We start from the raw sequence: 14,264 nt of genomic DNA on the forward strand, positions 1-14,264 counted from the left end.
CCCAACCCCTCTTCTCACTGGAGAATCCCCCTCCAGGAATGGGGCCATATGAATCCCTTAAACATTTGTACATGTTAAATGACAATCTCCGGATGGAACGGAACTGAACAGTTGCTATGTAGAGTGGCGCTTTCCATCGTTTTCAGCAGACTGCATTGAAAAACAATTAACCCCCGAACCGCCCTTCTCACTGGAGATTCCCCACTCCAAGAATGGAGCCATATGGATCCTTTCCTTACTGTATATAAACATTTGTACATTTTAAATGACAATCTGCAGATGGAACTGAACTGAACAGTTGCTATGTAGAGTGGCGCTTTCCATAATTTTCAGCAGACTGCATTGAAAAACAATTAACCCCCGAACCCCTCTTCTCACTGGAGAATCCCCCTCCAGGAATGGGGCCATATGAATCCCTTAAACATTTGTACATGTTAAACGACAATCTCCGGATGGAACTGAACTGAACAATTGCTATGTAGAGTGGCGCTTTCCATCATTTTCAGCAGACTGCATTAAAAAACGATTAACCCCCCAACCCCTCTTCTCACTGGAGAATCCCCCACTCCAAGAATGTAGCCATATGGATCCTTTCCTTACTGTATATAAACATTTGTACATTTTAAATGAAAGTCTCCAGATGGAACCGAACTGAACAGTTGCTATGTAGAGTGGCGCTTTCCATCATTTTCAGCAGACTGCTTTGCAAAATGATTAACCCCCTTCTTCTCACTGGAGATCCCCCCCAAGAACGGGGCCATATGAATCTCTTCTCTACCATATATAAACATTTGTACATGTTAAATGACAATCTCCAAATTAAATTATTGTTTTATGGATTAGTTATGGATGAAATTATTCAACTCTGCATATATTTAGTATTTTTTTTTACAAGAGCAATACATTAAAAATATCTAATAAAAGACAGTAATATTTAGCATAAATAGTGCATATTTGATAAAAAAATTAAATGGATTAAGAGCAACAATTCCTTTAAAAAAAAATCCAGGTTAGAACAAAAATAAATAAAAATCATTAAAAGATAACCTAGTTGACAGATGTCAAAATCAGGCAAATTAAGAAGTGGGAGAAAAGAAGGAAGATGAGTGGAAATTGTGAGCAATCAGCAGGAGAAAAATAACAGACAGTAGCATACGTAGATGAGAATTATTGCACGGCGCTCGTTTTTTTCCGTTCGAATCTGTTGAGAAAAGCAAAACTATTCTCTGGCGGCGAGCTTCGTCCTGTTTTATAAGACTCCTCCGACACGTTCCGCAGCGACTCAACCTGCCGAGAGTCACATCAAAGCAGACGCCGTGATGCACACTCTGGAATCTTTTAAAAATACATCTGTCACTTTTTTCCCTTTTTCTTTTCCAGCCTGTATTCTATTTCTTCAAGGAAAACAGGCCCTGTATTGCAACTGTATGCACCCCTGCTAACAGTCAGCCATAGGACTTTAATAAGCAGTCCCCTTTTTAGGGAGATTGTCAAACCCTCTTTGCTACCAAAAAAAAAATAAAAAATCAGGTCAATCCGATAGTATGCATGCATGAAACATATGTTGTATTTTGTCTGAGCTCATTCGTAGTTCCATGATGATTGCATTTTATTACTGAATAATATGTTCCTTTGTTTCCTGCATGTTTCCCAACCCCCTCTGAGATTCTGTACTGTACATCATTTTCTGAAATGAATCCAGTACGGTATTTTCTGAACATCGAGGCGCACTTAAAATATTTTAATTTTCTCAAAAATCGACGGTGTACCTTATAACGTGCGCCTGGTGTACGTATTAATTCTGGTTGTTCTTACCAACCAGCGAGCAATTTTATTGTTCAATAAATGACGCGAGCAAGTACCCGTAAGCAAGCAACACCAACACTTTGATGTTCAGCGAGAATATAGAAAATCCTACACAACATTAAAAAAATAGTAAAAATGTTTTAGTACGCCTTTGGTAAGCTACAAAGTAGTCGGACATACTGTGCTCTAACATAGGGGTAGTACATGACACTAGCAAGTACCTGTAAGCAAGCAACACCAACACTTCGATGTTCAGTGAGAATAATGTTTGACAACATTAAAAAATGTGTCAGAATGTTTTAGTACGACTTTGGTAAGCTACAAAGTAGTCGAATATACTGTGCTTCAACATACGGGTAATTTTATGGCGTGTGTATAGGTACCCCAAAACGTTTTGTTTCGCATTTTTTTGTGGTACATGGTTTAAACCTGTTCAATAAATGACGCTGGCAAGTACCTGTAAGCAAGCAACACCAAAACTTTGATGTGAGAATATAGAACATCATACATAACGTTAAAAAATGTGTCAAAATGTTTTATTGCGACTTTGGTAAGCTACAAAGTATTCAAACATACTGTGCTTCAACATACGGGTAATATTGTGGTGTGTGTATAGGTACCCCAAAATGTTTTGTTTCGCAATTTTATGTGGTACATGGTTGAAACCTGTTCAATAAATGACGCTGGCAGGTACCCGTAAGCAAGCAACACCAAAACTTTGATGGGAGAATATAGAACATCATACACAACGTTAAAAAATGTGTCAAAATGTTTTAGTACGACTTTGGTAAGCTAGAAAGTAGTCGGACATACTGTGCTCTAACATACAGGTAATAAATGACTCTAGCAAGTACCCGTAACCAAGCAACACCAAAACTTTGATGTGAGAATATAGAACATCATACACAACGTTAAAAAATGTGTCAAAATGTTTTAGTACGAAAGTAGTCGAATATACTGTGCTTCAACATACGGGTAATATTATGGTTTGTGTATAGGGACCCCAAAATGTTTTGTTTCACAATTTTATGTGGTACATGGTCAACACCAGTTCAATAAATGACGCTGGCAAGTACCCGTAAGCAAGCAACACCAAAACTTTGATGTTCAGTGAGAATATAGAACATCACACACATGGTTAAAAAAATAGTCAAAATGTTTTAGTACGACTTTGGTAAGCTACAAAAGTAGTCAGACATACTGTGCTTCAACAAACGGGTAATATTATGGTGTGTGTAGAGGGACTCCAATATATTTGGTTTCGCAATTTTATGTGATGCATGGTTGACACCTGTTTAATAAATGACGCTGGCAAGTACCCGTAAGCAAGCAACACCAAAACTTTGATGCGAGAATATAGTGCCAGGGTGTACAACGCCTTCCACCTGATTGTAGCTGATATAGGCACCAGCACCCCCCGAGATGCAAAAGGGAATAAGCGGTAGTAAATGGATGGATGGATGGATGGATGGATGGATGGATGGATGGATGGACGTTGATTAGGTGGCAGATATATGTTTGCAAGGGCATTTTCAAGAAGGATATTTTAACAGAAACTAGTTCTTGTGAGACGAGGTTGGCCGACCCTGATATAGAACATCATACACAACGTTAAAAAATGTGTCAAAATGTTTTAGTACGACTTTGGTAAGCTACAAAGTAGTCGAATATACATACGGGTAATATTATGGTGTGTGTATAGGTACCCCAAAATGTTTTATTTACAATATGCCCCCCGCAACCCCAGAAGGGAATAAGCGGTAGCAAATGGATGGATGGATGTATGTGGTACATGGTTGATACCGGTTCAATAAATGATGATAGAAAATACCCGTAAGCAAGCAACACCGAAACTTTTATGTTCATTGAGCATATAGGATATCATACGCAATTTTTTTTAAAATTGTCCAAAATGTTTTAGGACGACTTCGGTAATCTACAAAGTAGTCAGACATACTGTGCTTCAACATTCGGGTAATATTATGGTGTGTGTATAGAGACCCCAATATGTTTTATTTGCAATTGTATGTGGTACATGGTTGAGATTGGTTCATTAAATGACGCTAGCAAGTCCCCGTAAGCAAGCAACACCAAAACTTTGATGTGAGGATATATAACATCATACACAATGTTATAAAATGTGTCAAAATGTTTTAGTACGACTTTGGTAAGCTACAAAGTAGTCAAATATACTGTGCTTCAACATACGGGTAATATTATGGTGTGTGTATAGGTACCCCAAAACGTTTTGTTTCGCAATTTTATGTGGTACATGGTTGAAACCTGTTCAATAAATGACGCTGGCAAGTACCCGTAAGCAAGCAACACCAAAACTTTGATGTGAGAATATAAAACATCATACACAACGTTAAAAAATGTGTCAACATGTTTTAGTACGATTTTGGTAATCTACAAAGTAGTCGGACATACTGTGCTTCAACATATGGGTAATATTATGGTGTGTGTAGAGGGACCCCAAAATGTTTTGTTTCACAATTTTATGTGGTACATGGTCGACACCAGTTCATTAAATGATGCTGGCAAGTACCCATAGGCAAGCAACACCAAAACTTTGATGTTTATTGAGAATATAGAACATCATACACAAGGTTAAAAAAACTGTCAAAATGCTTTAGTACGACTTTGGTAATCGACAAAGAAGTCAGACATACTGTGCTTCAAGATACGGGTAATATTATGGTGTGTGTAGAGGGACTCCAATATATTTGGTTTCGATGCATGGTTGACACCTGTTCAATAAATGACGCTGGCAAGTACCCGTAAGCAAGCAACACCAAAACTTTGATGTGAGGATGTACAACATCATACACAACGATAAAAAATGTGTCAAAATGTTTTAGTACGACTTTGGTAAGTTACAAAATAGTCGGACATACTGTGCTTCAACATACGGGTAATATTGTGGTGTGTATAGTGACCCCAAAACGTTTTGTTTCGCAATTTTTTGTGGTACATGGTCGACACCAGTTCATTAAATGATGCTGGCAAGTACCCGTAAGCAAGCAACACCAAAACTTTAATGTGAGAATATAGAACATCATACATAACGTTAAAAAATTTGTCAAAATGTTTTAGTACGACTTTGGTAAGCTATTAAGTAGTCGGACATACTGTGCTCTAACATAGGGGTAATAAATGACGCTAGCAAGTACCTGTAAGCAAGCAACACCAACACTTTGATGTTCATTGAGAATATAGAACATCATACACAACGTTTAAAAAATTGTCAACATGTTTTAGTACGATTTTGGTAATCTACAAAGTAGTCGGACATACTGTGCTTCAACATACGGGTAATTTTATGGTGTGTGTTTAGGTACCCCAAAACGTTTTGTTTTGCAATTTTATGTGGTACATGGTTGAAACCTGTTCAATAAATGACGCTGGCAAGTACCTGTAAGCAAGCAACACCAAAACTTTGATGTGAGAATATAGAACATCATACATAACGTTAAAAAAGGTGTCAAAATGTTTTAGTACGACTTTGGTAAGCTACAAAGTAGTCGGACATACTGTGCTCTAACATAGGGGTAATAAATGACACTAGCAAGTACCCGTAAGCAAGCAACACCAAAACTTTGATGTGAGGATATAGAACATCATACACAACGTTAAAAAATGTGTCAAAATGTTTTAGTACGACTTTGGTAAGCTAGAAAGTAGTCGGACATACTGTGCTCTAACATACAGGTAATAAATGACGCTAGCAAGTACCCGTAAGCAAGCAACACCAAAACTTTGATGTGAGAATATAGAACATCATACACAACGTTAAAAAATGTGTCAAAATGTTTTAGTACGACTTTGGTAAGCTACAAAGTAGTCAGACATACTGTGCTTCAACATACGGGTAATTTTATGGTGTGTGTTTAGGTACCCCAAAACGTTTTGTTTCGCAATTTATGTGGTACATGATTGAAACCTGTTCAATAAATGACGCTGGCAAGTACCCGTAAGCAAGCAGCACCAAAACTTTGATGTTTATTGAGACTATAGAACATCATACACAACGTTAACGTGGACCCCCAACTTAAACAAGTTTATTGGGGTGTTACCATTTAGTGGTCAATTGCACGGAATATGCACTGTACTGTGCAATCTACTCATACAAGTCTCAATTAATCAATCAACCTAACGATCTCAGGGCGGACACTCTAACCACTAGACCACGGTAGGTTTTTTTATGGGGTCATATAAAAATAATACAAAAACAATTTGAGAATTTGTTGGGTTGCGAATGCTGAACACTGGGTGGATTTTTCATTTTTGTATTTTATTTTTTTTTACCGTAACTGGCATCTGGGAACGCCACAGTCATTTTTTGTCAGATAATTACAGCAAAATGTGTTCAATGCGAAGAGACCCAGAAGAGAGAGACAACACCAACACTGGCAGCTTTGCGATGCTGCCGTCTATTAATGAGCAGCTGCTGTTAAAGTGCAGCGAAGCATGCCAGTTTTCCTGCATTTCACGGTTCATACTCTCCATCTGCCCCCTCTCAAAAAAAAAAACATTGTTTGCAGAGAAGATTCTCTTTTAAAGAACAAAAACACGGTCTACTGGAATCCATACAGTCTCCGGCACACCAACGGAGACCTTCCAGAATCGTAAGAAGACAATGCTAGAAGCGAATAATAGAACAAGTGGACAGAAATGCACTCATCAACTTGGTTTTTAACACGCTTTGGATTACAAACCCCGTTTCCATATGAGTTGGGAAATTGTGTTAGATGTAAATATAAACAGAATACAAATCATTTTCAACCCATATTCAGTTGAATATGCTACAAAGACAACATATTTGATGTTCAAACTGATAAACCTTTTTTTTTTTGTGCAAATAATCATTAACTTTAGAATTTGATGCCAGCAACAGGTGACAAAGAAGTTGGGAAAGGTGGCAAAAAATACTGATAAGGTTGAGGAATGCTCATCAAACACTTATTTGGAACATCCCACAGGTGTGCAGGCTAATTGGGAACAGGTGGGTGCCATGATTGGGTATAAAAACAGCTTCCCAAAAAAATGCTCAGTCTTTCACAAGAAAGAATGGGGCGAGGTACACCCCTTTGTCCACAACTGCGTGAGCAAATAGTCAAACAGTTTAAGAACAAACGTTTCTCAAAGTGCAATTGAAAGAAATTTTGGCATTTCAACATCTACGGTCCATAATATCAACAAAAGGTTCAGAGAATCTGGAAAAATCACTCCACGTAAGCGGTACGGCCGATAACCAACATTGAATGACCGTGACCTTCGATCCCTCAGACCGCACAGTATCAAAAACCGACATCAATCTCTAAAATATGTCACCATATGGGCTCAGCAACACTTCAGAAAACCACTATCACTAAATACAGCTGATCGCTACATCTGTAAGTGCAAATTAAAGCTCTACTATGCAAAGCAAAAGCCATTAATCAACAACATCCAGAAACGCCGCTGGCTTCTCTGGGCCCAAGATCATCTAAGATGGACTGATGCAAAGTGGAAAATCAATCAATCAATCAATGTTTATTTATATAGCCCCAAATCACAAATGTCTCAAAGGACTGCACAAATCATTACGACTACAACATCCTCGGAAGAACCCACAAAAGGGCAAGGAAAACTCACACCCAGTGGGCAGGGAGAATTCACATTCAGTGGGACGCCAGTGACAATGCTGACTATGAGAAACCTTGGAGAGGACCTCAGATGTGGGCAACCCCCCCCCTCTAGGGGACCGAAAGCAATGGATGTCGAGCGGGTCTAACATGATACTGTGAAAGTTCAATCCATAGTGGCTCCAAGACAGCAGTGAGAGTCCCGTCCACAGGAAACCATCTCAAGCGGATCAGCAGCGTAGAGATGTCCCCAACCGATACAGGCGAGCGGTCCATCCTGGGTCCCGACGAGCGGTCCATCCTGGGTCTCGACTCTGGACAGTCAGTACTTCATCCATGGTCATCGGACCGGACCCCCTCCACAAGGGAGGGGGGGACATAGGAGAAAGAAAAGAAGCGGCAGATCAACTGGTCTAAAAAGGAGGTCTATTTAAAGGCTAGAGTATACAGATGAGTTTTAAGATGAGACTTAAATGCTTCTACTGAGGTAGCATCTCGAACTGTTACCGGGAGGGCATTCCAGAGTACTGGAGCCCGAACGGAAAACGCTCTATAGCCCGCAGACTTTTTTTGAGCTCTAGGAATCACTAATAAGCCGGAGTCTTTTGAACGCAGATTTCTTGCCGGGACATATGGTACAATACAATCGGCAAGATAGGATGGAGCTAGACCGTGTAGTATTTTATACGTAAGTAGTAAAACCTTAAAGTCACATCTTAAGTGCACAGGAAGCCAGTGCAGGTGAGCCAGTACAGGCGTAATGTGATCAAACTTTCTTGTTCTTGTCAAAAGTCTAGCAGCCGCATTTTGTACCAACTGTAATCTTTTAATGCTAGACATGGGGAGACCCGAAAATAATACGTTACAGTAATCGAGACGAGACGTAACAAACGCATGGATAATGATCTCGGCGTCTTTAGTGGACAAAATGGAGCGAATTTTAGCGATATTACGGAGATGAAAGAAGGAAAGTGTTCTGTGGTCTGACAAGTCCATATTTCAAATTGTTTTTGTAAATATTCGACATCCAAACTGTTATCGACGCAAAGTTCAAAAGCCAGCATCTGTGATGGTATGGGGGTACATTAGTGCCCAAGGCAAGGGTAACTTACACATCTGTGAAGGCACCATTAATGCTGAAAGGTACATACAGGTTTTGGAACAACATATGCTGCCATCTAAGCGTTGTCTTTTTCATGGACGCCCCTGCTTATTTCAGCAAGACAATGCCAAGCTCTACATAAAACAAGAATGGGAAAGAATTCCACTTTGAAAGCTTCAACAATTTGTTTCCTCAGTTCCCAAATGTTTATTGAGTGTTGTTAAAAGAAAAGGTGATGTAACACAGTGGTGAACATGCCCTTTCCCAACTACTTTGGCACATGTTGCAACCATGAAATTCTAGGTTAATTATTATTTGCAAAAAAAAAAAAAGTTTATGACTTTGAACATCAAATATCTTGTCTTTGTAGCATATTCAACTGAATATGTGTTGAAAAGGATTTGCAAATCATTGTATTCCGTTTATATTTACATCTAACACAATTTCCCAACTCATATGGAAACGGGGTTTGTAGAAGAACACCATTTTATTCCAACACTATATCACATGTTGCACATTTATAATATGCAAAAAAAACTGTAACCACATTTTATGGGGGCACTGCTTGCTAGGGTGGGATTCTGAGAGTTGTATTATTCATCAATGATCAATCACAGGGGCATAAAACTGTTTGATTCACGCCTGTTGTAATAAATCAAATACCCTTTTTGTCAATAGTGTTTCAGTCCATGCACATCTTCATCAACATCATTTGGGAAACCTGCTACACACACTCAACTTGCACTGTCCAATAAAAAGCATTTACTGTGTCCAGATTATGTCACTACTGCTCTATTGCTGATATTTTCCTGACGTGTCTTTTTACGTCGCTCTATTTTACCTTTTCATGCAAGCCAGTGGCTGTCATTAATTACCGTATTTTCCGCACTATAAGGCGCACCTAAAAAGCTCCAATTTTCTCAAAAGCTGACAGTGCGCCTTATAATCCGGTGCGCCTTATATATGGACCAATATTGAGCCATATATATATATATATATATATATATATATATATATATATATATATATATATAAAATAAATACTTGAATTTCAGTAAATTTCAGGTGGGCGGGGTTGGGGTGGAGGGACTAAGGGGGAGTATATTTATAGCCAGAATTAACTGAAATTCAAACACTATAAATGTATATACAAACCCCGTTTCCATATGAGTTGGGAAATTGTGTTCGATGTAAATATAAACGGAATACAATGATTTGCCAATCCCTTTCAACCCATATTCAGTTGAATGCACTCAAAAAACAAGATATTTGATGTTTAAACGCATAAACTTTATTTTTTTTTGCAAATAATAATTAACTTACAATTTCATGGCTGTAACACGTGCCAAAGTAGTTGGGAAAGGGCATGTTCACCACTGTGTTACATCACCTTTTCTTTTAACAACACTCAATAAACGTTTGGGAACTGAGGAAACTAATTGTTGAAGCTTTGAAAGTGGAGTTCTTTCCCATTCTTGTTTTATGTAGAGCTTCAGTCCTTCAACAGTCCGGGGTCTCCACTGTCGTATTTTACGCTTCATAATGCGCCACACATTTTCCATGGGAGACAGGTCTGGTCTGCAGGCGGGCCAGGAAAGTACCCGCACTCTTTTTTTACCAAGCCACGCTGTTGTAACACGTGCTGAATGTGGCTTGGCCTTGTCTTGCTGAAATAAGCAGGAGCGTCCATGAAAAAGACGGCGCTTAGAAGGCAGCATATGTTGTTCCAATACCTATATGTACCTTTCAGCATTAATGGTGCCTTCACAGATGTGTAAGTTACCCATGCCTTGGGCACTAATGCACCCCCATACCATCACAGATGCTGGCTTTTGAACTTTGCGTCGATAACAGTCTGGATGGTACGCTTCCCCTTTGGTCCAGATGACACGATGTCAAATATATCCAAAAACAATTTGAAATATGGACTTGTCAGACCAGAGAACACTTTTCCACTTTGCATCAGTCCATCTTAGATGATCTCGGGCCGAGAGAAGCCGGCGGCGTTTGTGGATGTTGTTGATAAATGGCTTTCGCTTTGCATAGTAGAGCTTTAACTTGCACTTAAAGATGTAGCGACAAATTGTATTTAGTGACAGTGTTTTTTTTAAGTGTTCCTGAGCCCACGTGGTGATATCCTTTAGAGATTGATGTCGGTTTTTGATACAGTGCCGTCTGAGAGATGGAAGGTCATGGTCATTCAATGTTGGTTTCCGGCCATGCCGCTTACCTGGAGTGATTTCTCCAGATTCTCTTAACCTTTTGATGATATTATGGACCGTAGATGTTGAAATCCCTAAATTGCTTGCAATTGCACTTTGAGAAACGTTGTTCTTAAACTGTTTGACTATTTGCTCACGCAGTTGTGGACAAAGGGGTGTACCTCGCCCCATCCTTTCTTGTGAAAGACTGAGCATTTTTCCGGAAGCTGTTTTTATACCCAATCATGGCACCCACCTGTTCCCAATTAGCCTGCACACCTGTGGGATGTTCCAATTAAGTGTTTGACGAGCATTTTTCAACTTTATCAGTATTTATTGCCCTATTTCCCCAACTTCTTTGTCACGTGTTGCTGGCATCAAATTCTAAAGCGCAGTCTTTTTCATGGACGCCCCTGCTTATTTCAGCAAGACAATGCCAAGTCACATTCAGAACGTGTTCCAACAGCGTGGCCTCGTAGTAAAATAATGCGGGTACTTTCCTGGCCCGCCTGCAGTCCAGACCTGTCTCCCATCAAAAATGTGTGGCGCATTATGAAGCGTAAAATACGACAGCGGAGACCCCGGACTGTTGAACGACTGAAGCTCTACATAAATCAAGAATGGGAAAGAATTCTACTTTCAAAGCTTCAACAATTAGTTTCCTCAGTTCCCAAACGTTTATTGAGTGTTGTTAAAAGAAAAGGTGAAGTAACACTTGTGAACATGCCCTTTCCCAACTACTTTGGCATGTGTTACACCCATGAAATTCTAAGTTAATTATTATTTGCAAAATAAATAAAGTTTATGAGTTTGAACATCAAATATGTTGTCTTTGTAGCATATTCAACTGAATATGGGTTGAAAAGGATTTGAAAATCATTGTATTCCGTTTATATTTACATCTAACACAATTCCCCAACCCATATGGAAACAGGGTTGGTAGAAGGGTCCTTAGACACCAGGCAAAAGGATCACAGCACAGCTATAATTGCTTGAGTAAAAAAAAGGCAGAGAACTTAATGTACGGAACATGAGGAACCAAGTGACAGTGATGAAGTAACTTTGGAGGCACTACATTTACTAACCGGCGCCGTACCTCAATCTCCTGAGGGTGTGACGAGAAGCACTTGACCTTGCGAGCGGCCTGCCTCCCCCTCAGCACCAGCGATTGGCGGCTCCTTTGGCCGGTGACACACTTGACGTCCACCCGCTCCATGAAATGCACGTAAATTTGCCAGATCTGCGAGGGCGCCGCCATCCACTCGTCACTGCAGAGAGCAAACATCATCGGGAACAATTACAGTAAGACAAAGCGCTCCCGGAGAGATTGGAGGAGCAGCGGGAGGTCAAAGATGAGGGCGGTTTGATCTGAGGGTATGCACTCGCATTTTAATGAGCAGCCAAGACTGCCGCCGTCATCTTCCTCCTCCTCCTCCTCCTCCCACTGCTGAGCCAAAGGCACTGTGGGTCTCGGTGGCCTGAGATGAGACTGAGAGCTGCGAGTGGGAGGTGATGTAGTCACATACTCAGCACTGCTCCATGACTACGGCACTTAAAGAGCATTCAGGGACATTTGGAAGATGCTGAAGTCATTTCGGAGTTTTGATGCCAATGCAGGAGTCTCCCTCATGTTGGCTTTTGACTCACAATACATAACGTTTGGTGTCATCATTGACCCATCATATTAAATTACAAGGCAGATAATAGATTAGATTACATAGTACTTTATTTATTACTTTGCACATTTTAATAAAACAAGAGATAAAAAATATGGAATTTAAATAAATTGTGTATATATATAATATATATATATATATATATATATATATATCCATCCATCCATCCATCATCTTCCGCTTATCCGAGGTCGGGTCGCGGGGGCAGCAGCCTAAGCAGGGAAGCCCAGACTTCCCTATCTCCAGCCACTTCGTCTAGCTCTTCCCGGGGGATCCCGAGGCGTTCCCAGGCCAGCCGGGAGACATAGTCTTTCCAACGTGTCCTGGGTCTTCCCCGTGGCCTCCTACCAGCTGGACGTGCCCTAAACACATCCCTAGGGAGGCGTTCGGGTGGCATCCTGACCAGATGCCCGAACCACCTCATCTGGCTCCTCTCGATGTGGAGGAGCAGCGGCTTTACTTTGAGCTCCTCCCGGATGGCAGAGCTTCTCACCCTATCTCTAAGGGAGAGCCCCGCCACCCGGCGGAGGAAACTCATTTGGGCCGCTTGTACCCGTGATCTTATCCTTTCGGTCATGACCCAAAGCTCATGACCATAGGTGAGGATGGGAACGTAGATCGACCGGTAAATTGAGAGCTTTGCCTTCCGGCTCAGCTCCTTCTTCACCACAACGGATCGATACAACGTCCGCATTACTGAAGACGCCGCACCGATCCGCCTGTCGATCTCACGATCCACTCTTCCCTCACTCGTGAACAAGACTCCTAGGTACTTGAACTCCTCCACTTGGGGCAGGGTCTCCTCCCCAACCCGGAGATGGCACTCCACCCTTTTCCGGGCGAGAACCATGGACTCGGACTTGGAGGTGCTGATTCTCATTCCGGTCGCTTCACACTCGGCTGCGAACCGATCCAGTGAGAGCTGAAGATCCCGGCCAGATGAAGCCATCAGGACCACATCATCTGCAAAAAGCAGAGACCTAATCCCGTGGCCACCAAACCGGAACCCCTCAACGCCTTGGCTAAGCCTAGAAATTCTGTCCATAAAAGTTATGAACAGAATCGGTGACAAAGGACAGCCTTGGCGGAGTCCAACCTTCATATATATATATATATATATATATATATATATATATATATATATATAAGTGTACAAATGTATATGTTTGATTTAAATGTTAAACTGTGTATATGAGACGTGTGCTACATATATGTTGCTTATATATTGCTTAAAAAAAAGTAATATAAGTGAAGCATGTTTTAGATTTTATATATTTTTCTTGAATCTTGTTCTTGTTGTGATGGGGTAGGTTTATATAAGCGTTGCTTCAACCTACACCCTTTCGGCTCAATCATTGCTCAAATGAGTGTTTTTTTGTTTTCCCTTTTTTTTTGTTGTTGTTCTTTGTTTTATGTGAAGATTGCCGAAATAAATAAATAAAAAATGCTGCATTTACCACAATGGACCTCAACGGGCATCCACCAGCACAGTTTATAATGCTGTGTACTATAAGCACCAATATGAACGGCACAAATAAATGGGTTGTACTTGTATAGCGCTTTTCTACCCCTTTTTAAGGGGCCCAAAGCGCTTTGACAGTATTTCCACATTCGCCCATTCACACACACATTTACACACTGATAAATATACATAGGTGTGCTCAAAAAAATCGATTCTTATCCAAATAGTATTTTATTCAGATTTTAAATTGATTCGAAAATTGATTTTAAGAATACATTACTAAGGCTATATCTACACTAAGCCAGATAAAGTAGGGTGGTAGCAAGGGGTGTGTATTGTAGAGTTAGTGCTGAAACGGGTTCTGGGTATTTGTTCTGTTGTGTTACGGTG

At 40.4% G+C, this 14,264-nt stretch overlaps 1 protein-coding gene across 2 annotated transcripts in view; it reads right to left on the bottom strand.

Annotated features, from left to right (window-relative positions):
* nphp4 (nephronophthisis 4) overlaps positions 1-14,264 on the bottom strand; it is a 520,514-nt gene that overhangs the window by 31,438 nt on the left and 474,812 nt on the right. For both annotated transcript variants that reach the window (XM_061904800.1, XM_061904799.1), the window contains one exon: positions 11,833-12,004. In XM_061904800.1, coding sequence (XP_061760784.1) covers positions 11,833-12,004 — 172 coding nt within the window. The remainder of the gene's footprint in view (positions 1-11,832; positions 12,005-14,264) is intronic.

This window comes from Nerophis ophidion, linkage group LG06 (assembly GCF_033978795.1).
Source record: "Nerophis ophidion isolate RoL-2023_Sa linkage group LG06, RoL_Noph_v1.0, whole genome shotgun sequence".
In the NCBI taxonomy this organism is placed as follows: Eukaryota; Metazoa; Chordata; class Actinopteri; order Syngnathiformes; family Syngnathidae; genus Nerophis; species Nerophis ophidion.